We start from the raw sequence: 27,163 nt of genomic DNA, 5'->3' as shown, positions 1-27,163 counted from the left end.
CGGCGTGACATGTTCCGCGGGTTGTGGAGGAATGCCTCGTCTGGCATGCATCGAAGCTGCTCCACGTTGTTGCCAAAGTCAGTGATCCTCCTATCTGGTAGGGGTAGAAGGCGATGTTCGTCGCGGATCCTGAAACGCCAGAGCTTCCCTTCCTCGAGCCATAGCGAGTGCACCAAGTGCTGCTCGTCGAGGAAGGCGTGGTCGCGGTCGGCAGAGTGAGAGTCGAGGCGGATGCCGAGATACTGGAAAATCGGGGTCAGAAGACTCCCAACTGTCTCCTTCTTGTTCTTACCCTTGCTGGTGAAGGGCTTCTTCTTCAGCTCCACTAAGTGCGCGGCAAAGACAGCTCCGAGGTTCGGTGGGCTTACCTCGCCGTCCTCGTCCAACTCAACCAAATCCAGCACGCCGTTCACTGCACAGAAAAGTAACGTGAGCTCCTTTATCCTGACCTTGTTGGGCTCCATCTTGCAAACCAGTGTGTTTGCAAGGAGCCGTAGGAAGTAGCGCAGTGCAGGATGGCGGATGTCTGATATCACGGCCCTGTTCGTGTCCCAAACTCCTGTGCCGACGATGTCCCAGAATCTGTCGAGGTGTGAGAAGGGTGGGACCGTGTAGGAGGCGATGCTCTCATCGAAACCGTAGATGCGGCAGAGCTCGGAGATAGTGATCCTGTAGCGTGTCCCTCTGGCGAAGAACGTCAAAGTGCCATCTCCCGCTACTCTCGCAGCTGAAGTCCTGTAGGTGACCTCGACAGTGGCCATGAACTGGTGGACGAGATCGGGGTAGAGGTCGTAAGCGCGAGAGGGCATGGTACCGAGTCCTAACTGTGTGATCATGTCCTTAACATCTCCCTCGATCCCGAGTTTCTTCAGGATGGGTCGGTCGAGGAATTTGGTGGGCTCGATAGAGACTCCCAGCCAGGCATTGTAGAAGAGGCTGTCGTAGTCGTCCCAGTTATCGGACAGAGGACGCTGACGGCACTCATTGCTGTTGATCGCTGCCTTAGGATCATCATAGCCCGGGACATCGAATGGTGTGTCTTCGGCGCGAGGCCATGGGTGACGCTGTGGGTTGGAGGAGCTGCTAGTCTCGTCGAACCTCCTTTTCGACCTGAATTCTCTGTTTCGCGTGTTTGTCTCTGAGCTGCTCATCTGAAACCAAGAAGAAAAGAGGATTAGTATTGTCGATGAAATGTAATATTGATCGATGGGTTGTACTGAACATCGATCGATATCGTTGTGTCGGAACAATCAGACAAGAGAGCATCGGTCGATGCGAACAAGTTCATATCGACCGATGTCGAATCGCGAAACTTGCAAAATCACTCAACTCCAAATCGCGTTTATACGAATCGAAAAGCATGGAAATCACAAACCGAACTCTAGATAAGCAATATGAACTACAAAAACATCTCTCAATCACACTAAATCAAGCGTTCTAATCCAACTCAAAACGAAAACCCTAATTTTTCGAAAAATTGAAAATTTCGAGTGCATACCTTGAATGTTGATTTCGGGAGTGGATTTAACAGTTACAGAGTGAAAAATCGAGTGGATTTAGGCTAAGAACGGATGAAATCCGTCAAGAATCGAGAGAGAAAATGAGTGTTTTTGTTTTCGGTTTCGATTGTGAGTGTGGAAGAGGAAGTGGGCTGATATCGAGTGAAATAAGTGTTAAAACCGTCGATATGCCTGCATCGATCGATGGCAGTAATGCCTCGTCGATCGATGTCGTCTTTAAAGATAAATTCTAATTTCTAAATTTTCTAAATAATGCTAATATTAAGAAATACGGAATTTACTATTAATTACTAGTAAATATAATTTATTAATTTTAATTAATGATTTTTAAATTATTATATTTATTAGTTAATGATTTTTAATAGTTTTAAAAGCTGTAAATGATAAATCGAAAACAATAGTGATTCAATAGATTGAATTGAAGTGGTTTCAAGATTGGAAAAGCAGCTTGATTCAGGTAATTCTCAGGTATAAAACGTATGCACTTAGTTTAGACTAAAGGGTTTGATGGTTTTTGAACTAAACAATGATTTAACCGGATAGGTTATCTTCGCTAGATCTCGGATCTCAACTGTCGTATTTTGATCTCGAGATAGTGTCGATCGATGTGACTTAATGCACATCGACCGATACACCTTTGTAACGATCGACCGACAGAACGATAGTTGCATCGATCGACGGTTATTCTAGCGAGCTTTGTGAACGGGTTTAACTTGTTCTCTAACCTTCTCAGACCAACTGTCGTTGCGCCTGAGTTAGTTAGATCACGCAAATGGGTTCATATATTGAGGGAAAACGGTTAGTTAGACTCAATTAATCCTAAGATCTAAAATGAAGGTGATCAATCTCAATTTTAGCATTAAGTTCATAAGCAATGAAAGAACAATCAAAACACCTTTTTGATAGTCATATTAGCAGTACATAATTTCAACCATGGTGAGAAACCTAAATCTAACAATTGGTTTACTCAAACATATTCATGAGAGACAAAGTCATGATGGTGTGAAATAAACTCAAATGAAACATAGAACATAGAACACAAATAGATAGAGTAATAGAAATAAAGGAGTTCAAGATCTTCTCTGTTTTGCAGTCTCAGATCTATCTCTCCATTCCTAAGCTCTCCTAATGGTAGCCAAAATGCTCCTTCTCCAAATCTAGGTCTTTTTCAAGTGTCTGCTAGAAATTATTCAAAACCCTAGTACATATAGCCTAACAGGCGGCTAGGGACTTAAGTTGTAAATAAAAGATCTTCTGGGAAATGAAATCTTTTAATTTGCGATTTCATCCTTGTGATTGGGTATCGATCGATGCACATTTATGTATGTCGATCGATGGTAAGTGATTATGATCGACCGATAATGCTCTTCAAGCGTCGATCGATTTTCCTTGCGTTAAAGCATTCCGAAATGTCCCAAAGGTATCATTTCCTTCCATCAGGTGAATAAACCTGTATTTGCTTTGAAAATACTCTAAAACATGATTAATACATCTTAAAACCTTTATATACCATGTATAAAAACGGGTGAAAATCATGGTATATCAGGAACATAATTCAATTGTTTTTAATGTTGAATTAACATGTCCCTTTAGGGTAACGTTATATGGACTTTTTGCAGATTTGACTGAAAACATAAAGTTAAACACAAAACTAACCTCTCCTTCTTTTTTATTTTTGTTTTGCTCTATTCACTTCATATGTTCACATTATTTACGAAAATGCCATTAATTTTTTTCTTTTTCGAAAATAGTTTTTTTACTCTCTCAACCTCATCATCTTCAAGTATTTACAAGATTGTCATTGCCATCAATACCCCAACTACCATGAACAACCAATTTGAAGCTCTTAATGCACCTAAAATGGATTTACACTCTCTCTTTCTCACTTGTTATGAAATAAAAACAACATCTCTTTCACTTTGCCTCTATATTCATCCAAAAAACTCAAGCTTTTGATTCAAATTTTTTTATGGTTGATAGAGCCATTCAAGCATACTCTTCTTGGTGGGTTACTTTCGTTTGAGATTATGGGTGGTTGGAGAAGACTCTGTGAACTAAGGAAGTCATCTCACTAGTTTAATGTATGAAATTGAATTTTTTTCCAGATCTGTTCGCGTAGAAGACTTACCCGTAAGTAGTTTGGCTGTAGAAGACTTACGGGTAAGTCTTCTGGTCAAACGGACGACTTACTTGTAAGTCGTCATCTTTGTTTGTTAAAAAAAGCTAGAGAATACCCTAGACGACTTACTGGTAAGTCGTCTAGGATAAACAGGTTAGTTTTGCATTTGATCAAATTGTGTAAGATATTTTACTTTTTCTGGACGACTAACCACTAAGTCTTCTCCGGGAAAACAAAAATTTCAATATTTTATTAAAGCTAGACGACTTATCTGTAAGTCGACTCAGGTTACTTTTGCAATTGAAAAATAAAACTTAAATATTTAACTTTTCCCAGACGACTTACGCGGAAGTCGTCAAGTAAGACGACTCGTCCAGGATAAGCAAAGTCATCCAGATTTATTTCCTAGATTCTGGTCAAACCTTGCTTATCTCGGACGACTTCCTCGTACGTCGTCTACCTGGACGACTTTCAAGTAAATCATGTGGGTAAAATTAAATATTTAAGTTTTTTTCGAATTGCAAACTAACCTGAGAAGACTTACAAATAAGTCGTCTAGCTTTAATAAAATATTGAAATTTTTGTTTACCTAGAGACGGCTTCTGGTAAGTCGTCCAGGAAAAGTCAAATATCTGACACAATTCGGTCAAATCCAAAACTAACTCGTTTATCCTAGACGACTTACCAGTAAGTTGTCTAAAGTTTTTTTTTTAACAAACAAAGCTGGACGACTTAGAAGTAAGTCGTCCTATTTAAAATTCAATTGAAAAAATGACATGTTTGGACGACTTACTGGTAAGTCTTCCTGACGACTTTCTGGTATGCCGTATGCGTCAACATTTAGTAAACTTCATTTTCTCTATGTTTACTAAAGTGTTTTATTTTGAATTTTTGTAGATTATGTGTCAGTTACATGCAGTGTATAGAGAATGGTTGTTGAAAGATTGTCGTTGGGATTTTGTGGTTGATAATGTCAAAGGAGCGAGAATCATTTTTTGGGGGGGAAGGTTCGACACATGCTGAACTTCTTGCAATGTCTCAAGAAGATTTCAACCTGGACATGAGCACAAAATCTGTGGAGATTACCTACTCATTACCAGCAAAAATGTGCTGGCTCCAGACACCCCTCCTATTCATGTTACAAGTGATAGACAAGTTCAAAATTTGCTCGATATAACCAAAACGTATGGAGTACGGCTTTGTGTATCAAGTCGTAGCAAGGTGGAAACGGTTTCACAGTTCAGGGAAGAAGATGATGAAGCTGATGAATGTTTTGAAGATGATGATGATGATTTGGTTGAAGATGAAAATCATGATGGGGAGGAGGATGCTGGAATCTCTAATTTTGCTGAAGCGGACGAGAATGGTGATGATTACAGTGTTTATGGAAAGGTTGAAGATGAGGATGAGGAAGATGATGATATGTGTTTTGAAGATATCAAAAAGATTGAACGGTAACAATATCTATGTCAACCAGAGTTTTATTAGCAAGGATGCACTGCTTTCAGAACTGCGGTTGACAGCAATGAGGTTTAAGTTCTCCTCAGAATATAATAGTCAACGAAAACTCTCCTTGTGACAACATGTCCGGTTATGGTTGTCAATGAAACGTCAGAGCGAGTGTGAAACATGGGACAAACACTTTTTGGATAACAAAGTATGTGGAAAAACATACATGCTCAGTGGGAGACCGACTCGCTCAGCAGAGACACTGTACTCCGAATTATGTTGGTAGGCTTTTCATTGATCGTGTTGGAATCATTGATGGGTTGAATCCGCAGCATATCACTGATGCAATGAAGAACATGTTTGGCATGACGCTTGATTACACCACTTCATACAGAGCACTTTTATATGCACAAATATTGGTGAGAGGATCAGCAGAAGATGGGTATTCGCGTCTGCCATCATATCTCGAGCAAATCTCCTTAGCAAATCCCGGTTCTATGACGGCTATAGAACTTGATTCTATCAATAGATTTAAGTATCTATTTCCCTCTTTTGGAGATCAAAGTTTTAAGTATCAGAGAAGGGTCATTGTGGTGGATGGGACTCACCTAAGTCGGAAGTATGGAGGTGTTATGTTAGTTGCAGCCGCACAAGATGGGAATTTTCAGATATTTCCATTGGCTTTTGGGATCGTAGATGCTGAAGATGAACCTTCTTGGGAACGGTTTTTCACAAAATTGGCTAGTTGTGTATTTGATGAGCAGCCTCTGGTGATAGTCTCCGACCCAGCACGCGGCCATTAAAAGTGCGTGTGACAAGGTGTTTCCTTGGGCAACCCGAGGAATATGTTATTATCACCTTCAAGATAACATTGTCAAAAAGTATAAAGGGAAACATCTCTTGTGCTTGGTGAAAGGTGCTGCTTATGCTCATACGGTTTCAGATTTTGACCGGTACATGGCTGAGATACGGAGTGCAAACCCGGACCTTGCAACGTATTTGGAGAATGCCGACGTCAGCCTATGGTCAAGGGTTTTTTGTCAGGGGGACATGTGCAACATAAAGACAAGCAACATTGCTGAATCTATTAATTCCGCTCTGAAGCGAGCTAGAGGATTTACGGTTCAGTTCCAGTTGGAGTTCATAAGGGAGAAGCTAGGAAAGTGGTTTTGGAAAAGGAGAGAAGATGCTTTGAGTCTCCCAACTCAACATAGTCGAGGTGTTGAATACTTGCCTGTTGTTTGATCGGAGATAGCGGATACGATGACGGTACAACCAATTAATGGATGGCGATTCTTTGTGAAAGGTGGCAAAATGGACTGTGTGGTTGATTTAGAACATGGAAAGTGTGATTGGGGTGTCTATGTAGTGGAGAAAATACCTTGCTTTCATGCTATAACTGCTGGAACATCTGTTGGTTTGCATATCTCCACACTTGTATGTCCAGTGTACTCAAAGGATTTTCTGTTTGCAGGATACTCAGAGAATATATATCCTTTTGTTGGACAACAAGTTGAGGAGCGCACATGCTTTCCTCCAGATGTAAAGCGTGGTCCGGGAAGACAGAAGAAATCAAGATGGCAATCTTGATTGGAGCTATCCAGGATGAGAGGACGCAAACCCTAGAAGCAACACAGGGTTTATAGATGCTCAAAATGCAAGGAAACTGGCCATACGAAACCACAATGTAAGAAATGACGTGGACGACCTTCGCGTAAGTCGTCCAGAAGGTTGTCCAGTTAGTCGTCCAGGGTTTTTTCTTTCAGAAGACCTTCAAGTTAGTCGTCCAGTGTTTAGTCTTCCAGAAGACCTTCACGTAAGTCGTCCAGAAGGTCGTCCAGTTAGTCGTCCAGGGTTTTTGCTTCCAGAAGACCTTCAAGTTAGTCGTCCAGTGTTTAGTCTTCCAGAAGACCTTCACGTAAGTCGTCCAGAAGGTCGTCCAGTTAGTCGTCCAGGGTTTTTTCTTCCAGAAGACCTTCAAGTTAGTCGTCTAGTGTTTAGTCTTCTAGAAGACCTTCAAGTAAGTCGTCCAGAAGACCTTCAAGTAAGTCGTCCAGTTAATCATCTAGTGTTTAGTCTATGTATTAAAATTTTATGTTATGAACTTATCTGTGTCAACTTCTTTGTCAAATTGCACTACCAAACAAATTTAAGAAGGTCTTGCCCTTTATATTATCCGAAAGGTTAGACATGTCACTGCACAGAAGAATTTCCAGACTACTTATAGTTAAGTCGTCCAACATTCCAGCGACTTAACTGTAAGTCTTCTGCGAAGAAGATAGGTTACAAAATAGGGATCAAGTTCAAATACACACATCAGCCTAATCTATCATACAAAATAATCTAATGTAGCTTGTTTATCATGCCTCATACGCACCCAGGTTGGCATCATTGTCTTTGTTTAAGAACTCATGTGCGTGCTCTTGAAATATATCCACCGCCATCATATCCCTCGTAGACTTCCCGTTGGCCTTAGCAAAGTCTTTTTTACTAAACTTTATCCCAAGAGCATGACATTCAATGTACTTTAGAGTGTACACGCCACAATCACCAGCTCGAGCTGGAGGTATATTGTCCAGTCTCTCATATGTGAATGGCTCCAAACTGTATTGGGCACATTGTTCATCTAAGGAAGCGCACTCAGCAAGCAGATAAGGGACCATGTAGAGAAAAGGCTCCATTACCACATCGAGTTCTTCTGGGGAGATACTGGAACAAATGCTGTCAAAGATGACTATGTGCCTCTTAGGGATCGATATCCACATAGCAATCCAATGAGTGTCGCTGTAGTTCACTGGCGCATAGATATCATCAATATCCGTCCCCCAAACCTTGTTCGATTAGCAAAATGATGGTATAGCGCCTGCATAATAATTCCACGCCCCACCAGGGAGTCTTCTTCCTAAACCGTTCTGATCGGGCTCCGAGTCCTTAAAATCCTTGAAGTTGAATCTCCATTGCTGAGCAAAGAGATGATCAAGGAAGCACATTTTCTCGCTCCTGAAATGTTGTGGGTTAGCGTCGTACCTCTTCCTCAGCACATTAATCCAAGCATCAATATGCTGCATATAAAATAGGGTACAAGTCAGAAGATATCAGACGAATTAAGTCATTATGGGAAAAGCAAACACTTACGGGCAAGTTTTCAACCAATCAGCGAGCTCCTTCAACTTCTTCTTGTCAATTGTTGCAAAAAGATTATAGCCTGGATAAAGCTTTTTGTTTGGAATGATCACTTTGGCCGTGCTATTTGCCGCATAAGGAGATTGCTGTAAGGCAGCAAGTCTCCTTGTTTGATCACTTTGCACGGCAAAAGGCCAAAGCAGCATCCCTCTTATCCTGATATCTAGCATCCTCCTTCTGTAAATCCAAAACAGTGGACTGATTTTGTCCAATAGAACAAGGCTCGGTTTTGGAGCTTTATCTTTCGAGGAACTAGCATCTGCGGGCACATCTGGACCTTTATCCTCCGGCAACCTCTTCCTTCCCGCATTCGTCCCATTATCACTTTCACTCTGCAATATACAAGATGGGTTTATACAATAATAACCAAAAATCCATTTCAAACAATAATAACCAATGAGTGTCTTCAAACATGAAACAAAATACATATACAAAATCCATACACTATAAACAAAGCACACATGTTCTGACATACAAGAAACAAAGCAAATGCAACTTTTCAGTTCTTATTCTTAAGACTTTGTCTACTCAATCTCTTGTTGGGAGAGGATTCGTTACTAACCCCGGGTTCGAGCGTCGGTTTAGGTGGAGAGGTAGTGTTTTGAGATGATGTCTCTGTCCCTCTGTTTTGAGATGATGTCCCTTTCCGTTTTGTGGTGATACCAACCTTCTTCTCCACATCTTCGACCATTTCCGACAGATACTTGATCTCCTTAAGGCATGTCCCAAACCCTTCCCTCATGGCATCAACTACGTCCTTTAACATGGTTTTAATATCCTCTTTGGTCAACCCACCAACAGTCATAGTCACCTCTGAACGAGCCACTGTATGAACCTCTTCACTAGACTCTGCAGGTGCCTCTTCACTAGCCTCTGCAGGTGCCTCTTTACGAGCTTTCTTCTGAGGTCTTGGACTGCCTTCCTTCACTACCTTTTTCTTCGCTGGACTCACAACCGCCGGCTTTGTATTGACCCTAATACCAGTGACTTCCCAGTGTTCCATGGTCCACTTCCATGGTTTCTACACAAACATGAGTTTAATTATGTTCTCCGCAGGCGTGTCCTCAACATCAAACTCCCATTTTGGAAACATTTCACCAATGTCCTTCTCAACAAAGTTGATCACCCTAGTCTGCAGTAAATAAAAGATATGAACTTAGATATTTGACGGATTAAGAAAGATGGAAAGAAAAGAGTTCGCAGACGACTTATAATAAAGTCGTCTGGAAAGTCTACCAGCTGGACGACTTAGTAGAGGACTTATAATTAAGTCGTCTGGAAAGACTATCCAGACTACATAATTATAAGTCTTCTACTAAGTCTTCCAGCTAGAAGACTTTCCAGACGACTTAATTATAAGTCGTCTATTAAGTCGTCCAGCTGGAAGACTTTCCAGACGACTTTATTATAATTTTCTGCGAAGTCGTCCAGATTGAAGTAAATACCTGACTGAGGATAGCCTCTTTAAAGCGTCTGTGTCCTTTGCCACCCTTGTAAGCCAATATCGGTGGATAAGGATTGTTTGGGAGAGGTTTACCATAATTAGCACCTAATTCCGGCAGAGCTGTGTACACCCAGACCTGGAGAGCTTGTGCAAACCCATTAATAGTGTAACAACCCGAAATATCTTTGCCCTTCACAGAGTCCATCAGCACCTTAAACGCGACTCTCCCCATGGATAATTCTCAAACCGTTCTAGCTCCATCACTAGCCTTGCCATACTAACCCCTGTAGGGGTTGAATACTTTCTCCCTTCAATATATCCAGTGAAGATGGCAAGGTACGCGAGCTGCTTGCGATCATCCCGAGACCACCCTTCGCATCTCCCAAATGCTGCTATTATCTCCTCAGTAGATGGCCCAGCTTCGACATGAACTCCCAACATCCCCCAAAAAGAAGTCAATTCCTTTGTAACAACACATTGAGGTCTTTCAAGGTCCTCAATGTACTCGCAGTTTAGACCAGTGAGGTTTTCAAACACTAACAGTGAAAACCTCACAGGTTCTGGACCAACGAGACTCCACAGCTCATACTTCTTCTTTATGTCCAGCTGGAAACCGAGCATGTAGTGAACCAGCCTTGAAGCCCATTCAAATCCCAGGTCTTGGAACTTGATGAAAACTCCCAACTTCGACTCCTTCAGCTCTTCATATTCGTCATCATCAAGAGCTTCCTTTAAAGCATCATGCAACCTCCAACAAGTATTATACGAAATGCTATGCCATGCGGGGGGCTCTTCCCCTACTGTATGTATTCTACGGGGGAGTTCTGGTATATCCATTTTTTTTGCCTGCAAAACAATCAAAGACAATCATCTCAAACAATCAAAGACTTATAATTAAGTCAACCATCTCAAAACAATCAAAAACTTATAATTAAGTCGCCTAGCAAGTTTTCCAGCTGAACGACTTATAATTAAGTCGTCTGGAAAGTCTTCCAGCTGGAAGACTTTCCAGACGACTTAATTATAAGTCTTCCAAGACAGAACATTTTAAAGCTGACCTGAAAATTCGGAGAAGATATAGTCGCCTTCGACGTAGCGGTTATATATCGGCAAAAATAGACATGAAAAAAATAACAAGTGTATAAATTGATAGAGACAACGTTTTATGTTCATCTTTTCCTCAATCAATCACTCGATAGTAGAGATATAACTTACCGGCGGCGGAGTTCAACAAGATGCCTCTGAGAGAATGCGCGCTAGGGTTTCCTCTCAGATCTTAAATAGAGGAAACGGCTGTGAGAACGGTGGTGAGAACGATGGTGATAACGGCGGAGAGATAACCGGCAGTGAGAACGATGGATTAGAGAGAATCGACGGAATTCGCCTTTGAAATCGCCTTTGAAAGAAACGACATAAGGGTTTTCTGAATTTCGCAAAAAAATGAATAAAAAACACCTTATATATGGCCGCTAAATAATCCGGTTAGGTTTAAAAGTACATTATAAAATTAAAGGTTCAGTCCGGTTTGGACGACTTACTAGTAAGTCGTCTGTTGAATATTGTACATCAGACGACTTACTAGTAAGTCGTCCCAGACCCTAAATTTAACCCTGAACCTAAATTGACTAAATTAACTAACTAACCACGTTATAAAGCCGTAGTTATACTTAAATAGTCTTTACTATACATATAAATAAACACACTTACGTAAATTTTGAAGTTTTCAAAAAAATATTTATGCATTCCAAAATCTAACCCTAAGAACAAATACAATACTACAACATATGTTGGCAAAACCTAAACCAATGAATAACATAACTCACAACTTTCACTCATCTATGTTGAAAACGATTAACTTTTGTTATATCTTAATTTATATCTCTTAAAACATATGTTAATTACATGATTTCAATTTTTTACTTATCAAAATATTCTTACAAAAATTTTAAATTATTTCTAAGTAGAACTAGTCCAGACGACTTACGGGGGTTAGAAACGTAAAAACAATTTGGTTTTTTTGTTTGTTCACAAGGGGCTGGTTGTAATTTCAATAGTCTTTTAGATTACTTTTGCATTTGATTCAAATTTGGGTATAGTTTTGCATTATAAATCAAGTTGTGAGTCAAATTTGGCAATTTTCCCAGGTTATATACTTAGATGTTATGTTTAATGTTTGAGAATTATTAAGGTTAAAAAATAGATGTGGAAACTCACCGAATTGAATTAACTTTAAAATCTAGTTTGGAGTTTTAGTATTATGTCTGGACTCTGGAGATAGGCTTTGAGGGTTAGGTTTAAGGTTTGTAATTAATATTTGGGAAAATATATTACAAGTGTTGGATTTTCTTAGCTTATAGATGTAATTTGTACTTTTTTTGAAATTTCTTATAAATGTTTGGTCTGACATATTATTTATATTTAGAGTTTATAAGTAAGGATTTAGATTTTAGAATAATAATCAAAGTTTTAGAGTATGGTTAATGGTTATGATCTAGATTTTAGAAAGAAAACTGTTAAACTATTTCAAAATTTGATACTAGTGTTGGATTTTCTTTTTGTCATGTTAATTATTATTTATTTTCAAGAGTTTCTAAGTAAATGTAAAAAATTAGGTTTAGGGTATGATTACAGTTTATAGTTTGAAAATTTATTTCTTCAAAATCTAACCTAAACATAACATATAGTATATATATATATCCAAAATATAACACTGTTCATATAGTTTGACGTTTATATTTAAGAGTTTAATTCATGATCTAGGATAAATGGCTTTAGGGTATGTTTAGGGTCTAAAGTAAGTTTAGGATTTATATTTCTCCAAATAGCCACAAATTACATTGTGGCTATATACTTCAACAAATTATTTAGTGGTTAATAGTGGATGTTTTATGTCTACAAATTATTTTGTTACTAATTTTGGCTAATTATCCTCAAAAAACTATAACTGTAGTTTGTAGCTATATTAGCCACAAAAATCTTCATAACAGCTACACGTTTTGCTTTTTAAATATTGTGGCACTTTTTGTAGCTATTTGTAGCTGTAAAACTCTAGCCACAAAATTTGTGTGGCTAATTTGTGGTTATTTACATTTTCCTTGTACTGGATATTTAGCTGAATAACTCAACTCTAATACGCCACGCTTGGTGGCCAAATTGCATTTCCCCCGCGTTTTTAAATATGGGATAATTGTATAAAGCGTCTAGATTTTAGGAAAATATATAAAATATGCGTTTAACAATGACATTATCATTTTTTATAGATCAATTTAGGAAAGTGTATAATCGAAAGAACAATTGTTTTCTCTTAGGGCTAGTTCTAAGGAAACAATTCTGATGTTGCTGATATCAAAATGAATCATCCTTATTCGGATGATACGTAGATGACGAAACAATCTTTAAAACCGTAGATTTGAAAATTTTATAGTTTATATTTGGGGAGAGAGCCGAAATACACACAATCAAAATTTATAATGAAAAATCGTATTTTTTTGGAAAACCGGACTTTCTTCGAAGTCAATGACAAGTAATCATATGATACACTGAAATAAATACGTTGATAGGAAAACAAACTTTGAAAACCAATATATTCTAAATTTATGAAAAATCCTTCTATAAAGAAAATCGTGCATGACGTTTGTTTGGAAGTGAGATTACAACTGAAACAGAATAAGCAAAAGTAGCAAAATATATCTAACTTCGCTAGATAATCCACATAAGGCATGAAAACCAATGTGAGTGGTAGCTCATTAGTAAGAAAAAGAAAAATACATGATAGACAGGATTTGTACAAATCTGAAAAAGTTGACTGTATTAGATTCTAGTCATCCATGAGGTTGATCTTTTTTTTTTTTGGTTTTCAGTGCCACCAACAGAATTTTCTCCAACCACTAACAAATTATGATAAAATATTATGAAGCACAACTTAAAAAGACTGCATAAGACCATCCGATTTTAGTGGTTAAGTCCCCAGTCATATGTTTGGTAGACAACTCTAAACTGAGTATCAACTAGCACATCCAGCAACTCTTCTGAAATTTGAGGTTCCAAGTAGGTTGACGCATGCTTCAGTACACTCTTTTCACCATTTCCAAAATCCACCGCATACCTGTACAACGAACGACTAAGTAAAGTAAGTGACGAAATCATATGTAACTTCAAAATCTGTTGTATCCATAAAAAAAGATATATCTGAGCTTTACCAATTAAAGATTTTGCTAATGTATGCAACTTTGGAACTGAGATCAACTAAGAGTCCTCCTCCTCTTAAGAAATCGCGAGTTGCCTCCATGAGTTCTTTGTCGATCTCTCCAGGCGAGAAGCATCGGAGAGGTGGTCCAGAACGAGTGCCACAAACCATAGCAAAATGACTCAAAGGCTCTGCATAAGGCAGAGCAACCTAAAGACATGATAACATGAATCAGCACAAGAAATGTATAAAAACCACTCAAACTAGCTTCTTCATACAGTTGCTTTACCATGGACCGTTTATCCTTTTCATTAAAAGGTTTCGCAAGATGGTAAGGCTGTCGCTGGTTACCCCGTATAATACCATGTTGGATAGCCGAGAGTGAGTAAGTATAGCCGCCAATCACATACTTGAACTCCCCAAACATCTTCGTTCGTTCGAGTGGTCCTGCTGGATGTCCCCATACAAGTATTGCATGAATAGCCATCATGTTATAAAGATTAATAAAGAAGGAGAGCTTTTCTTCTCTCGACATATCTACAAGCTGTACCCTGTGGAGCTCTTGGATTATTCGCAGGTACCTTGGGAAAGGAACGATACATGGATCAGAAATAAGAAAATAAGAGAAACATCATAGTTAGAGGATATATATATATACATACCTTGCAAACTCTTCACTCCCATGAATGCTTCTGTAGTCAACATGTTTTCCATCAGGCGAAGTGTAAGCTTCAAGAATTGCTCGATACAAAAGTCTGAGTCTTGACGCAATTTCAGCGATCGGCCTTGGCTTTATCTCAATGATTCCTCTAGGGATGTTATGGCATTGAGATGACACGACATGGTCATCATCTAGAAACCGGTACAAGTGATTCCCATCTTCAAACAGATTCTCCCTGTTTGAAAAATACCGCAGAAGGTTATAAAACATTTAAAACAAGAAGCACAAATGGAAATAGAAAACTTGAAAACATCTGTAGATGGAAAAGCTTACTCTAAGACATGTTGAAAGAAGAGTTGGCTTGCAAGTTTTCTTGCAACTTCAATGGCCTATGAAACAAAAAAAAATATCGTATTATAAATCAGCTTAAATACAGAGCACATTACTTATATATCTCTTTACCTCATCTCTTTCTAAACATTGATCAGATGATAAGAAATCCACAGCATCTGAACCTGAAAAACAGTTTTTGAACTTTCGTAACTTATAAAACCTATCCTTGACGATGCAAGGCTTCATCTTCCGCACTATTAAAGCTAGTTCATCTACATGACCTTTACTTGATGCATCGTCTTCTCCTGAGAATGGTGGCAGAGGAGCTTCCCTAGGTGATGCTTCATCTATCAAATGTTTAATCTTCTCATCGAGCTCTCCTGATTCATCCAATTCCTTAATCTCCTTAACACTCCCGACTAATTCTTCATTGAAGAATACCTTAGGAACATCTGAAGAAGATGATCCACCAATCTTTTCAAGATCCTGCTTTCTAGATGGGTAGATATCAATATTTATCTCCACATATCTAAGCCTCTTTCCATGCAAATACAACCTACATTCTCTGCATGCCTCACACCCTAATCTTGTATAGAGTATAATCCTACCTTTCATCACTACAGGCTCCAACTCTGCTTCCTCCACGTTCTTCACTTCTACTTTATCAACTGTATCGTTCTGCATCATCTTCAAGTAGCTTAAGGGATTCCATATGGACGACTTTCCCTCTGTTTTAGGAGACTCCACCGATTTGGTTGCATCGTCTCTTGCGTCGTAAACACCATTCTCATCATTCATTCTCCCGGAAAGACGGCGCATCACTGTATGTACTGCGACTTCACTCTTCAATCTAACGAACTTCTTGATCGCAGCTGCTTTCTCCGTCCAAGCAGACGTCGAAGGATTAGAATCTGGTGAGTCGGGTTTTGGCTTCTCTTTACCATCCATTGTTTCATCTTCATCAACGTCATCTTTTGAATCGTGAGAACTCTCACTATCATGTTCATCATCATCATCATCATCATTACTAGGACTAAGCATCTTATCTTGTTGTGTTTCACACTCCAACGAAACAGTCTTGTCCTCATTGTGGATGTCTATAGACTCCATCTCGTCGATTATATCCTCAGTTTCGACAATGGGTTTAGGATAAACATCCTCATCTCTGGTCTCAACTGTTTTAATCTCTTCCACATTGCTCTCCTCCAATGTTTTTGCACAAGCAGTTTCAACATTGTGCTTAGGAGACTCTTCCTCAGCGATGATCTCAGCAGATTTCATCGGCACATTATGTTTAGGTGAAGTCACCACATCCATCAACGAGGCTAAAAAACTGTTAATGCCAAAAAAATACAATTAACTGATTTGAAATTTTAAAATATTGCTTTAATCTAATGATTTAATTGAACCCTGAGAATCTAAGGATTTTAACCTGAAACAATCGATGAATTGAAAACTTACAGATCCAGAGAGAATCAGAGGACAATGGATTAAAAAAAAATTAGACAAAGGAAATCGAATAGGAGGAAGGAGAGCGATTGTCAGACAAAGGTAAGAGCTGAGCAAAAGAGAAAATAAAAAAAGATTCTCTATTTCTATTTTTGTGGTTTTATTTATTTTTCTTTCGAACCTTTTCTTTAATTGAATCTTTATTTACATTTTTATGTAAATAGAATTACTGAAAAGTTCTATAAAAAAAGTTATATAATGAGATTAATCGAGAAAGATCTTTTATTTTTATTATAAGATAGTGTGATTGGACCTGCAGATGTTTGGTAAAAAGAATAATTTTATCCTTAGAAAATAATCAGAAATAGAAAGTGTTCAATAGGAAAATGAAAACCTGATCGAGTTTATCCGAGCAGGAGAAACAGTAATCATTGAGGATGGATTTGTAATAACTCTTTAGTTTTGAGTTTTCTTTTGTTTTTTCTTCCTCTTAAATGTCATATTTCTTACACAAACTTATAAAGGTAAAATGATGAATAATGATAAGGATAAGTAACTATTTTTAGTGTTTTTACTAATAATAATTTTTACTTTCGGTATATCGCTGAGCCCCGACGAACCACCAATAAAGCAGATCTTGCCAGATCTGAACGAGAACTTAGAGAAACCGCGGAATAGACCACCCACGCTCCTACCCTTGACACGACTCGCGACCGCTCCAGAACTCAGGGCAGCGACGCCTGAGACGAGCCCACAACAGACAACATATCGACGATCGACAAACAAGAGTATGAGATGGAGAGGGTAAAGGAGAGAGAGAAGAGCGAAAAACAGTGGAGAGGCTGAAACAGTGGAGAGGCTGAGCCAAAACAGTGGAGAGGCTGAGCGGAGAAGACGAAGTTGTAAGTTGTACGAAGGAGAGAAAAGAGAGAGTTAACACATCCAACTTGTTAACTTATAGGATGTATCAAAATTGATTTTGCGGTAAATTGGTAATATATTTATTTTATTTGTTTTTGTCATTTATCGAAATGGAAAAGTAAAAAAAATTGGTAAACATGTTAAATATTTTTTTTTTACAACAAAAGGCTAAAAAAGAACTAAGCAGATTCATGATCCAAGAGCCACCTCGGGAGAATCAATCAACATAAACCATAGCAGCAGGCTGATTTCTAGCACCTCGTGCTAGCTTGTCCGCCATTGTGTTTTGTACCCTCGGAATATGCTGAATAGTAAAGGGATGAAAAAAATCCTTACATCGCAGAAACTCCTCCATGTGTGTAGTGAATGTTGACCATTCTGTTGGTGTTGACACCATCTTCACCAGTTGAGAGCAGTCAGTTGCAAACACCACTTCTGAGATTCGTAGGGTCTTCATACGCTCCATCGCCCATATCAAAGCTTCACATTCAGCATGTAAAGGTGATAGACTTTTGCGAATAGACATGGCACCCATCATAGTATCAGTTGATCCACCTTCGTTATAAACCCATCCTTGTCTCGTGCACGAGTCTTGTGCCCTCCATGCTCCATCTATATAACATCTATTTGTATCACATGTAATGAGGTGATCCACAATATGTGATGATCCCGTATTTGGAGAATCACTGGTCTGTGATTCGGCCCACATGACACTTTCTATTTCCGCAGTCCGGAGAAGATCGAAAGGATCCCTTGTCTGATTTTGATAAATTTTTCCATTCCGATTTTTTCAAATAAACCATAGAATCCAGGAAAAGTAGCTCAAATCTGGTTCTTTTGGTAACCGCCAAAAAAGATAATCCATGTTTGTAAAAATAGATGAGGTCGGAAATATCCCTGGGCAAGACGAAACATTAGATAATGCCCAAATTTAAAGTGCAAAAGGACACTAAAAAACAGATGATTAATAAATTCTTCCTCAGCCCCACACAATTGACATTGCATATCACATTTAATACCACGTGAGTGAAGATTTCTATACACCGGTAAGCAACTGGAAATTATTTTCCAAACAAAATGTTTCAATTTTGGTGAAAACTGCAGTTTCCAAGATTGTGCCAGTAAAAGTTTAGTATTCGGTCCCATATCAATATTTTGTTCACCCATATCAGGAAATAATTTCGCAGTACGATATCCAGATTTAATTGTATATCTACCGTGACCCGTAAAGTGCCAGCCATATGAGTATGGCTTAGGGTTACGACTAAAAGCTAAACTCAGTATAGTACTCACATCGTCCTGATGAACATATGCATTGAGTAAATCCAGGTTCTAAGACAGATCAACTGGATTAATGAGATCCTCCACCTTAAGTAATGTATTCAAAAATTGATTAGAAAATTTTGGGGTTGCTGACCTCGGGCGAGGAGCGGGGATCCAAGGATCATTCCAGACTGAAATGCTTGAACCTGTTCCTACTCTTTTGATTAGCCTTTTATTAACCCGAGATCTAGCGGATGTAATATTTCTCCATCCATACGAGGGAGAGTATGATCTAATAGGATCCAAAGGATCTGAATTTTGCTAATATCGTCCTTTGAAAACTCTTGCAAAAAGAGAATTAGGTTTATCAATTAAACGCCATAGCTGTTTCGCTAATAAAGCCGTATTAAAATTCTGAATATCACTAAAACCGATGCCCCCTTCAGTTTTATCCTTACACAACTTGTCCCACGAAAACCAATGCATACCTTTTGAATTACCGCTGCCACCCCACCAAATATGAGCAATTGTACTCGTAAGTTTCTTAGTCACTGTTTGCGGTAAACGGAAGAAGACATCACATGAGTTGGCATGGGAGATGCAACTGATTTAATTAAAACCTCCTTACCACCATTTGTAATAAATCGGAGAGTCTAATGATTAACCTTATTATTAACCCTTTCATTAAGAAAACCAAAAACCTGTGTTTTAGAGCCACCAAGACTCTCTGGAATTCCCAAATATGTTTCCATACCACCTAGTGTAGTGATACCCAATACCTGTTGTACCTCCAACCGTGCTGACTCAGGGACCTTATGTCCATACTGGACGGATGATTTCAAAAAATTAATCTGTTGTCCCAATGCACGTTCATAATCTTTCAAAATCTGTAGAATGACCTCACATTCTTGCCTATTGGCTTTGCATAAAAAAAGGCTATCATCCGCAAATAATAAATGAGAAACTGCCGGACTTCCACGTGCAATTTTTAGCCCGGTTAGTAACATTTCCTACTTCCTAATATTTGCTATTAATGCTTCAGTGCACAAAATAAAAAAATAAGGCGACAAAGGATCACCTTGTCGCAAACCTCTATTTGGTATAATATGTCCTTTAGGTTGACCATTAATTAATACTTTGTATTGTACCGAAGAAATGCAAGACATTATCCGAGAGATTCATCGTTGTGCAAAACCCAACTTTAGTAAAATAGCCTCAATAAAGGGCCACTCAACTCTATCATACGCCTTACTCATATATGTCTTTATAGCCAAAAATTTCTCTTTACATGAGTTATTTGTCCGTAATCCATGAAACATCTCTTGTGCAATTAAAATATTATCAGAAATCAACCGCCCAGAAACAAAAGCAGAATGTGTTTCTGATCAGGTGAGGCAATAACCTTTTCAACCGTTGGCACAACACCTTTGAAATAATTTTATATCCTACATTACATAAATTGATGGGTCACAGTTCCGTCATTCTAACTGGCCTCACTGTCTTTGGAATAAGGCAAATATTGGTCATATTTATTCTTTCATCCAAAGATCATGTCCTGAAAAACTCATTAACCATATCAGTAATATCGTTTTAATAATCGACCATGATTTTTGAAAGAACAGAGCCGTCATTCCATCCGGATCCGGAGCCTTCTCCGGGTGCATCATGAATAAAGCTGATCTCACTTCCTTTTCTGATGTCCATGAAGTTAAAATTCTATTTTGATCCTCCGTAATCAAACTAGGTACCACATGTAAAAATCAACTGCAACCCCTTCAATCTCTTCTTCCGATGTAACCCAGTCACCACCACTGTTATGTAACCCCACTATTTTATTCTGTATTTGCCTCTGTTTAGTAAGCGCATGATAAAATTTAGTATTCCGATCCCGTTTGGCATGCCAAGTCGTTCTACTCTTCTGTTCCCAAAAAAGTTCTTCATCCCTATAAGCCTCTTTTAATTTCCTGGATACCTCTAGTACCTCCTCATACGTTTTAGTATTATCACCCTGAATTTCCTCTAAAGCCTTCTGTAGAGAACTTATATTTTCCTTACCATATGGAAGGTTATTTTTCTTCCAAACCGATATTTCGTGTCGACAATTAACAATTTTATCTACGATACCCGAATTATTCCGTAGATTTTCCGTAGACCAACCTTGTGAAATATAATCCATAAGCCCTTCCATACCAATCTATCGCTTATCAAAACGCAATTGTTTCCTAGTTTTGATTAATTTCTCATCTAAACTTGTAACAATGGGCCTATGATCCGAGCCTACCATTCCCAAATATTCCACAAAAGCTGACGGGAATAGATTATGCCATTCTACATTTTCTAAAGCCCGATCTAATCTACATCGAACCGTTTGTCCTTGCCTCTTCCCACTCTATGACAAAGTATTTCCCTTAGATGGAAATTCTAAAAGACCACAATTTTCAATCATATTATTAAATTGAATAAATGTTGATGCATGCCGAAGCGCTCCCCTTTCCTTCTCATGGTTACTAGTTATTTCATTGAGATCCCCAATAACAAACCATGGCTCCATTCTACTTATTCCGACAACATGTTAAATATTGTATTACCATTTTCGAGTTTTTTACAGAAATTACGGAGAATTACAATAGTGGAATACTGTACAACCAAAAAAAGTTTTTTTTTGTTTTTTTTTTAAAAGCATTTTTATTTTACATTAAAAAATCGAAAAGTCTACAAATCCGCCTCGCTCGCCTGCGACGTTACCCTACAACGATTTATTATTCCTCTATCCGACTCCGACCATGAACCGCCGTTGATTCTGCCCTGTATATTTCTCGCCTTGGCAGCCTCAATCAGAAAATTTCTTAGGGTTTGGTTTAGGAAACGGAGTATTAGAAGATGATAAAACGATCTAGTAATTGCGCAATTTGCGAGAATACGAACCGTGCTTCTATCTGCAGCGTTTGCGTTAATCATAGGTAACATCGATTCTCTCATAATCTGAAGAATTTCCGCTTTTTTGGAGTTTGATTTTTTTTTCTTTAACAGATTGATTGAGTATAATACTTTGTTAAAGTCACTAAAGACTCGACGAGATTCTTTGCATTCAAAGCTGAGTGAGCTATTGGAAGCTAAGGTTTGTGTCTCACGAGACTCCTTGTCCCACTCTCCATCTCTTTTTGTTCTTAAACTCCTCAAGTGTTTAGGGAAAAGCTGATGATCAGAAGAATTGGAGATTGCTTCAAAACGAGAAGATTTCAAACTTGAAGAATAGTCTTCGGCGTAACAAGGAGCAACTAACTCAAGGTAGGTATGCTTTTAGTGAACTCCAAGGACCAAGGACCGAGTTCTAACGTGTCTTATGTAATAATAATATTCACAGGAAAGGCTAAGATTGAAAGAGAATCTCGTGATCTCAAACTTAAATATGGGGTTCTTGATTCAGCTCGCTCCACGGTAGGGAAAAAAAAAAAATCAAAGCTTAAGAGTGATTGATGTATATAATGTATTAATGCTTTTTTTTTTTTTTTTTAAATATGTTGGATTTTGGTTTTTGCAGCTAGAAAAGATTAGAGTAGAGCAAGTGGAAAAGTATTTTCCCAATCTAATATGTACGCAGAGCCTTGGCCATGTAAGGAACGGAACTATATTGTGGTCTGGATATGAAATATCGAACCAGATATGTGAAAGAGTTAGTTTTCGTAACTGCAGATGGCAATTTCGTCTGAGCGCCTTCACAAGCAGTCAGTGGTTGTGAAGCAAATATGCAAGTTGTTCCCTCAACGCCAAGTAAGCTCATTATTTGCATATTACAGCTTCTTGGACTTGTGGTTTTTACAATAGTTTCTGTATTTCAGGTTGGCTTTGAGGGAGAGATTCAAAACGGTTCAGGTGGTCCGTTTAATCTCATATGCAATTCACGTCTCCCGAAAGGTCTGGATCCTCATTCCATCCCATCAGAAGAACTCGCTGCGTCTTTGGGGTAATGTTTGTTTTCTTCCTTTTTAAGGCTATACATTATTCCCCCTAGTGTGTTTGGTTTTGTAAGACATTTTCTGACATGTGGAGTAGGTTGATGGTCCAGCTTCTGAACCTTGTTGTTCACAACCTAGCCGCTCCTGCACTCCATAGCTCAGGTTTTGCGGTATGTTTTTTTTCGTCTTCAATAGATTGCACCTGTGTTTTAAAAGGCGATCGCCTTTTGCGCCAAGGCGCAAGGCGCACCGGGGCGATGGTCCTAAGGCCTCAGTCCTCTAAGGCGAGCCCTAGTTCCTCAAGGCGCTCGCCGTGGTGCGCCATTGGCTTGTAGTTTCCTAAAACACTACTTTGACGGAACCCTTAAAACATCTTCGAACTCTATCACTACTCTGTCGACCATTTAAATATCCTTAAAACATAATGCTTAGATCTTCAGAGTTACAGGTTTTGTTGGATTTGAGCAATTGAATTTAGTTTTCTAGTTTCAAGTTCTTTGTTTTGGTGTTTTGGGGTTTATATATGTGTACATAGCTGACTATATTAGTGTGCATGACTAACTCGTTGCTGACTATATTAGTGTGTATAAATAAGACAGTTTGGTATAGCTGACTGTACTAGTGTTATATACGAGTCTACTCTATAACTATCTTTTGTACGTAACCATAGAAATAGTTACACGTCTGTAGCTAACACATACACTTCTAACCTAAGAACATCTATCAATGCATATCTAAGTTCCTCTAAAGCTGTATATAACTAAACCACGTTTGAATGCATCCTAACCATAAGGCGAGCGCCTTGGAGCGCCATGGCGCAAGGCGCATGGCTCCAACCTCCTCGCCTTAGAGCGCCATGCGCCATTTAAAACACAGGATTGCACTGCATATATAAGTAAAGACTTAAACTTCACTGTCCGTTGTGTTTTCACCCACCACACAGGGCTCTTGCTCCCGTATATGGCAACGAAATTCGTATTGGGACGCACGTCCTTCTACTCGAAGGTACAGTACAGTAGTTTTCTCTTTTCCGAAATAGATAAAATGAAACTAAACAATGCATCCTTGTGGTTGCAGCAATGAGTATCCTCTCTTCATACCTCGCCAGAATTACTGTACAACAAGCGTTGAAAACTCATGGACAGATAAAAACTCGAGCAATTTTGGTATTGCTTCCATGGATTCAGATAGGAAAGAAGCGCGTCTGGACTCTACAGGAAGAAACAGCTTTAATTACTCCTCTGCTTCTCCTCATTCGGTTGAGTCACACAGAGATCTACAGAAAGGGATAGCTCTTCTCAAGAAAAGCGTTGCGTGCTTGACTGCGTATTGTTACAATTCACTTTCCCTCGAAGTGCCGCCCGAGACCTCAACTTTTGACGCTTTTGCCAAGTTATTGGCCACACTTTCGTCATCAAAGGAGGTCCGGTCTGTTTTCTCTCTGAAAATGACTTCTTCAAGGTACACCACATCTTTTGTAATAATCCTTTACACCCGCTGTTTTGGATTTAGCTTCCTGATGTTTTCATGTGTTGCAGATCATGCAAGAAGGCTCAACAACTCAACAAGTCCATTTGGAACGCTCACTCTGTCATCTCAAGCTCCATACTTGAGAGTGCCCATCTTCCGGTACACGTTAATTCTTCTTTTTCGTATTATTTTTTGTACTCCAACCATAATCAAGAACATTAGTTGTCGCTTTATATCCCATTTAACGATTTAAAAATTCATACAGTTTCCAGTAATGTCACATTTATAGGGTTCTTCTGGTTACTTGGAGGATGAATTTGGGATTGATGTTTTATTTTTCCATATTTTTGTTGTTCTAGTAAAACCTCTAAAACACTAATATTTTCTGGCAGAGGAACGCAATTTATAACCAGGATACGAACGCAACAGCTAGTTATCTCTCTGCAACTGAATCATCAGAGACCCGGAAGAACAACGATATGAACGGATGGGATTTGGTGGAGCATCCAAAGTACCCTCCACCACCATCGCAGTCTGAGGATGTTGAACACTGGACGCGTGCTATGTTTATCGATGCCAAGAAAAAATGAAAGGTTGATTCTTGCTTTGTTGTATGATGCGAAAACTTCTGTAAATATTGTCTTACGATGTACGCATCTGTAGATTCTATCTCAACCGAACAAAGACCAAACGAAGACGAATCTTAGTATTATGGTGTTATTTTTTTTTTTTAATTCCTTACCCGTTAATAGTTTAAACATCTGGAACTATTTGACATTAATTTTCTCGTGTTCTCCTTTTACCCTACCGGAGATATGCTATGTTTTTTTCCTTTTCCATTATGCAGATTTCTTGTTGACTGTATTTTCAAATGCGTCAGTTACAAAAGCTGCATTACTCTTAAGGATATAGATGACCGGGTGGTAAAATCAACTAACACGTTTTTTCGTGCGTGGTTTAGTTGGAAAATATTTGTGCTATCTTAGCAATATGAACATGATCATCCAAATAGTCTTCCATATACTAAAAAATCACTTATTCGCATCTGAAAAAAAAATTATACTAATTTCGTATGTAAAAACACTAAATGTTCATAGTTGTTACAACTCATATATCAGTTGCTGAAGAAACACATCAAGTGATCTTTTCAGATGCTTTAGCCCAGGAACGAGCATGGAGAGGAACAAAAAACTCTTATTGAATGCACAAATTTGACGGTAAATTGTACGGTGTGAAAATTACTGGCCATAGAGAATATTGTTTTCCATACTTTCCAAATGGGTTGAAACCATCATTACATAATCTAAGATAAACACATATCTTTTCATAAGAATTTATGCTGATTGGAAATGCTTCCAAACTTTTGCATTTAAAGGATGTCTAATCTCACCATCTATTTTGTGCCCTGAATGCCATATCATTGGTTGAGCTTACAACCTCTTCAATCTTTTGATCAAAGGCAAATACCACATTCTTTTGTATCAGAACTCTTCCTCTCATATCCTAATAAAATTTGCATTTATCCCGGCCCTCATCAACTCTCCAGTATATGTTCTTCTAACATATATGCATTCTAAGGTTCAATAATACTACCATATTCATAATCAGTTTCTTCATGAAGATACCAAACCTTGTAACTCGGTGTAAACCCTTTCAAGTACAAATGAGTCCAAACATCCTACTTTTTAATATTCCTATTATTTTACAAGTAGAGAAGAGATATCTTAAAATACCGGTAACTGCTTCTGGTTGTCGTTGAGCTGAAACCGTGAAGTCGCTGTACCTTACCTCTCAGAGCGACCTCATTGGAGCGACGCCCTGAAGTCGCTCGCTCTTTTGCTTCTTGGAGACACGAAATCGGACCCGGAGCGACCTCTCGCAGCGACCCATCCAGGTCGCTCCCGAAGCCCGGAGCGAGGAGCCGAGGTTGCTGCGCGTCTCTTATTTGCTTGAACTTATGATTTCTCAAGGGCTTTTTGGTCATTTCATTATGCACGTTTTTACTTTCTAAACCTATGTTTTAATACTTTGTAAGCCATCAGAGGCAGATTATCTTTTGTTCTTAAGAAAACCACCAAAAATCTTTGGAAAGTTCATCTCTTGATTCAATTGATCATCTCAGTTATTGCAATTATGTGTTTTCTAATTGTTATTAGTGTTTCTCTACATGATTAATCTGAAATCCAATATGGGGTTAAGAGGAATCATGAAGAGTAGTGAGTAATCACCTTTTGAATTCATGGGTTAGGGAGATTAAGGGTGATTAGGTTAGAGCTAGGATGTTTTAGTGTAGATCATTCTTAATCTTTGCTAGGAGAAGTATTCATAATGCATCTTCTGAGTTGGCCTCTCAAAAGTTGATCTATAGGCATTTCCCACCCAAAAGGTGTTTGATGAAATGCCTGAGACAACTCTTCTAGCTTTTAGCATACTTTGCCAAAGACATTTGTTGTTAGAGGTGCTAAGACAGCCATTAGACTTGTTAGTAATGATTGCTTTCATATTATTCAACCAAAGACATTTGATGTTTGAAATGTGTTAGTAAATGAACATTCATCTAGACATAGAACTTGTTTAGGATTGTGTCTAAGCTTAAGGTTGATAGTTTGATTGATCGTTTGCCTTCCTTAGTTCGAAACTTGATCACCCAAGATCTAATCCCTATGCCCATGAGTTCTCTTTTCCCTTAGTAAAAAAGTATCATTATGTTATTGCTTTTTAGTTTTAGTCATAGCTTAAAACCCATCAAAATTACATGATCGCACTTAGATTAAGCTAGTACTTGCATTCTTGGTGCTTTGATATCCCTCAGAACTGGTTCGACAATCTTTTATACAACATCATTTGTTTTAGGAGCCTTGAAAACTCCTAACATCATTCGAGCAGTTGCTATGAAGCTCTCAGCAAGCTGTTCTTGGATAGACCAATATTTTTAAAAGCGGATCATCGGGGAGACCAAAATTATCGGGTCCCGTCTCTTGGTTAAACTTGGCTCATCTTTTTGCGGCAAGTTACTAAAGCTCTTATTTTCTGTTAAGTCATAACTTTTGATAATGGTTATTCCTTCTAATTATGGTGCTGACTTGGTCAAACTTCCGGATAGTGGTTTTGGTTTGTAGTGACTGCTCCTGTTAAGGCCAGACTGAATTTTATTTAGGATTTATTTTATTTTACTGCTTTTTGTTGTCTTTTCTAATTCTGTCAAAAAA

The 27,163-nt window shown here is 38.5% G+C and overlaps 3 protein-coding genes and 2 pseudogenes across 5 annotated transcripts; 2 read left to right on the top strand and 3 right to left on the bottom strand.

Moving 5' to 3' along the window:
* Positions 1-3,263: 3,263 nt before the first annotated feature.
* LOC117128063 lies at positions 3,264-8,193 on the bottom strand (annotated as a pseudogene).
* Positions 3,264-13,082, bottom strand: LOC117128062 (annotated as a pseudogene).
* LOC117127751 lies at positions 4,411-6,333 on the top strand. Its single transcript, XM_033278401.1, has 5 exons — positions 4,411-4,434; positions 4,537-4,543; positions 4,919-5,093; positions 5,375-5,858; positions 5,971-6,333. Exons 1-5 carry the CDS (start codon positions 4,411-4,413, stop codon positions 6,331-6,333), a joined length of 1,053 nt encoding a protein of 350 aa, XP_033134292.1.
* Positions 13,083-13,430: 348 nt separating the features above from the next.
* Positions 13,431-20,971, bottom strand: LOC103838797. 3 transcript variants are annotated; one of them, XM_009115246.3, is made up of 8 exons: positions 16,328-20,971; positions 15,177-16,228; positions 15,025-15,077; positions 14,896-14,951; positions 14,564-14,797; positions 14,191-14,482; positions 13,915-14,111; positions 13,431-13,820 (listed from the first exon to the last, which is right to left on the bottom strand). In XM_009115246.3, exons 2-8 carry the CDS (start codon positions 16,210-16,212, stop codon positions 13,667-13,669), a joined length of 2,022 nt encoding a protein of 673 aa, XP_009113494.1. In that variant the 5' UTR covers positions 16,213-16,228; positions 16,328-20,971; the 3' UTR covers positions 13,431-13,666. The 3 variants fall into 3 exon arrangements, with proteins under 3 accessions (XP_009113494.1, XP_009113492.1, XP_009113493.1); XM_009115244.3 differs by having other exon boundaries at positions 15,025-16,228; XM_009115245.3 differs by having other exon boundaries at positions 15,025-16,228; positions 16,357-20,971.
* A 249-nt stretch (positions 20,972-21,220) lies between these two features.
* LOC103838796 lies at positions 21,221-24,770 on the top strand. Its single transcript, XM_009115241.3, has 12 exons — positions 21,221-21,488; positions 21,559-21,646; positions 21,717-21,816; positions 21,893-21,966; positions 22,070-22,141; positions 22,222-22,299; positions 22,368-22,492; positions 22,582-22,654; positions 23,428-23,489; positions 23,562-23,945; positions 24,023-24,113; positions 24,347-24,770. Exons 1-12 carry the CDS (start codon positions 21,409-21,411, stop codon positions 24,542-24,544), a joined length of 1,425 nt encoding a protein of 474 aa, XP_009113489.1. The 5' UTR covers positions 21,221-21,408; the 3' UTR covers positions 24,545-24,770.
* Positions 24,771-27,163: the final 2,393 nt, after the last annotated feature.

Source organism: Brassica rapa, chromosome A09, assembly GCF_000309985.2.
Source record: "Brassica rapa cultivar Chiifu-401-42 chromosome A09, CAAS_Brap_v3.01, whole genome shotgun sequence".
Classification (NCBI taxonomy): Eukaryota; Viridiplantae; Streptophyta; class Magnoliopsida; order Brassicales; family Brassicaceae; genus Brassica; species Brassica rapa.
The sequence above is the reverse complement of the archived record's forward strand: the minus strand, read 5'-3'. Positions and strand labels throughout refer to the sequence as shown.

Coding starts and splice junctions, on each gene's coding strand:
- LOC103838796 (XM_009115241.3), top strand. CDS start 21,409: ATGATAAAACGATCTAGTAATTGCGCAATTTGCGAGAATACGAACCGT. Junction 21,489..21,558: donor AGCGTTTGCGTTAATCATAG/GTAACATCGATT, acceptor TTTCTTTAACAG/ATTGATTGAGTATAATACTT. Junction 23,946..24,022: donor CTGAAAATGACTTCTTCAAG/GTACACCACATC, acceptor CATGTGTTGCAG/ATCATGCAAGAAGGCTCAAC.
- LOC117127751 (XM_033278401.1), top strand. CDS start 4,411: ATGACATGTTTGGACGACTTACTG. Junction 5,094..5,374: donor GATATCAAAAAGATTGAACG/GTAACAATATCT, acceptor TTATGTTGGTAG/GCTTTTCATTGATCGTGTTG. Junction 5,859..5,970: donor TATTTGATGAGCAGCCTCTG/GTGATAGTCTCC, acceptor ATTGTCAAAAAG/TATAAAGGGAAACATCTCTT.
- LOC103838797 (XM_009115244.3), bottom strand. CDS start 16,212: ATGGATGTGGTGACTTCACCTAAACATAATGTGCCGATGAAATCTGCT. Junction 14,483..14,563: donor GGGAGTGAAGAGTTTGCAAG/GTATGTATATAT, acceptor TCCTTTCCCAAG/GTACCTGCGAATAATCCAAG. Junction 13,821..13,914: donor ATTAGCAAAATCTTTAATTG/GTAAAGCTCAGA, acceptor TTCGTTGTACAG/GTATGCGGTGGATTTTGGAA.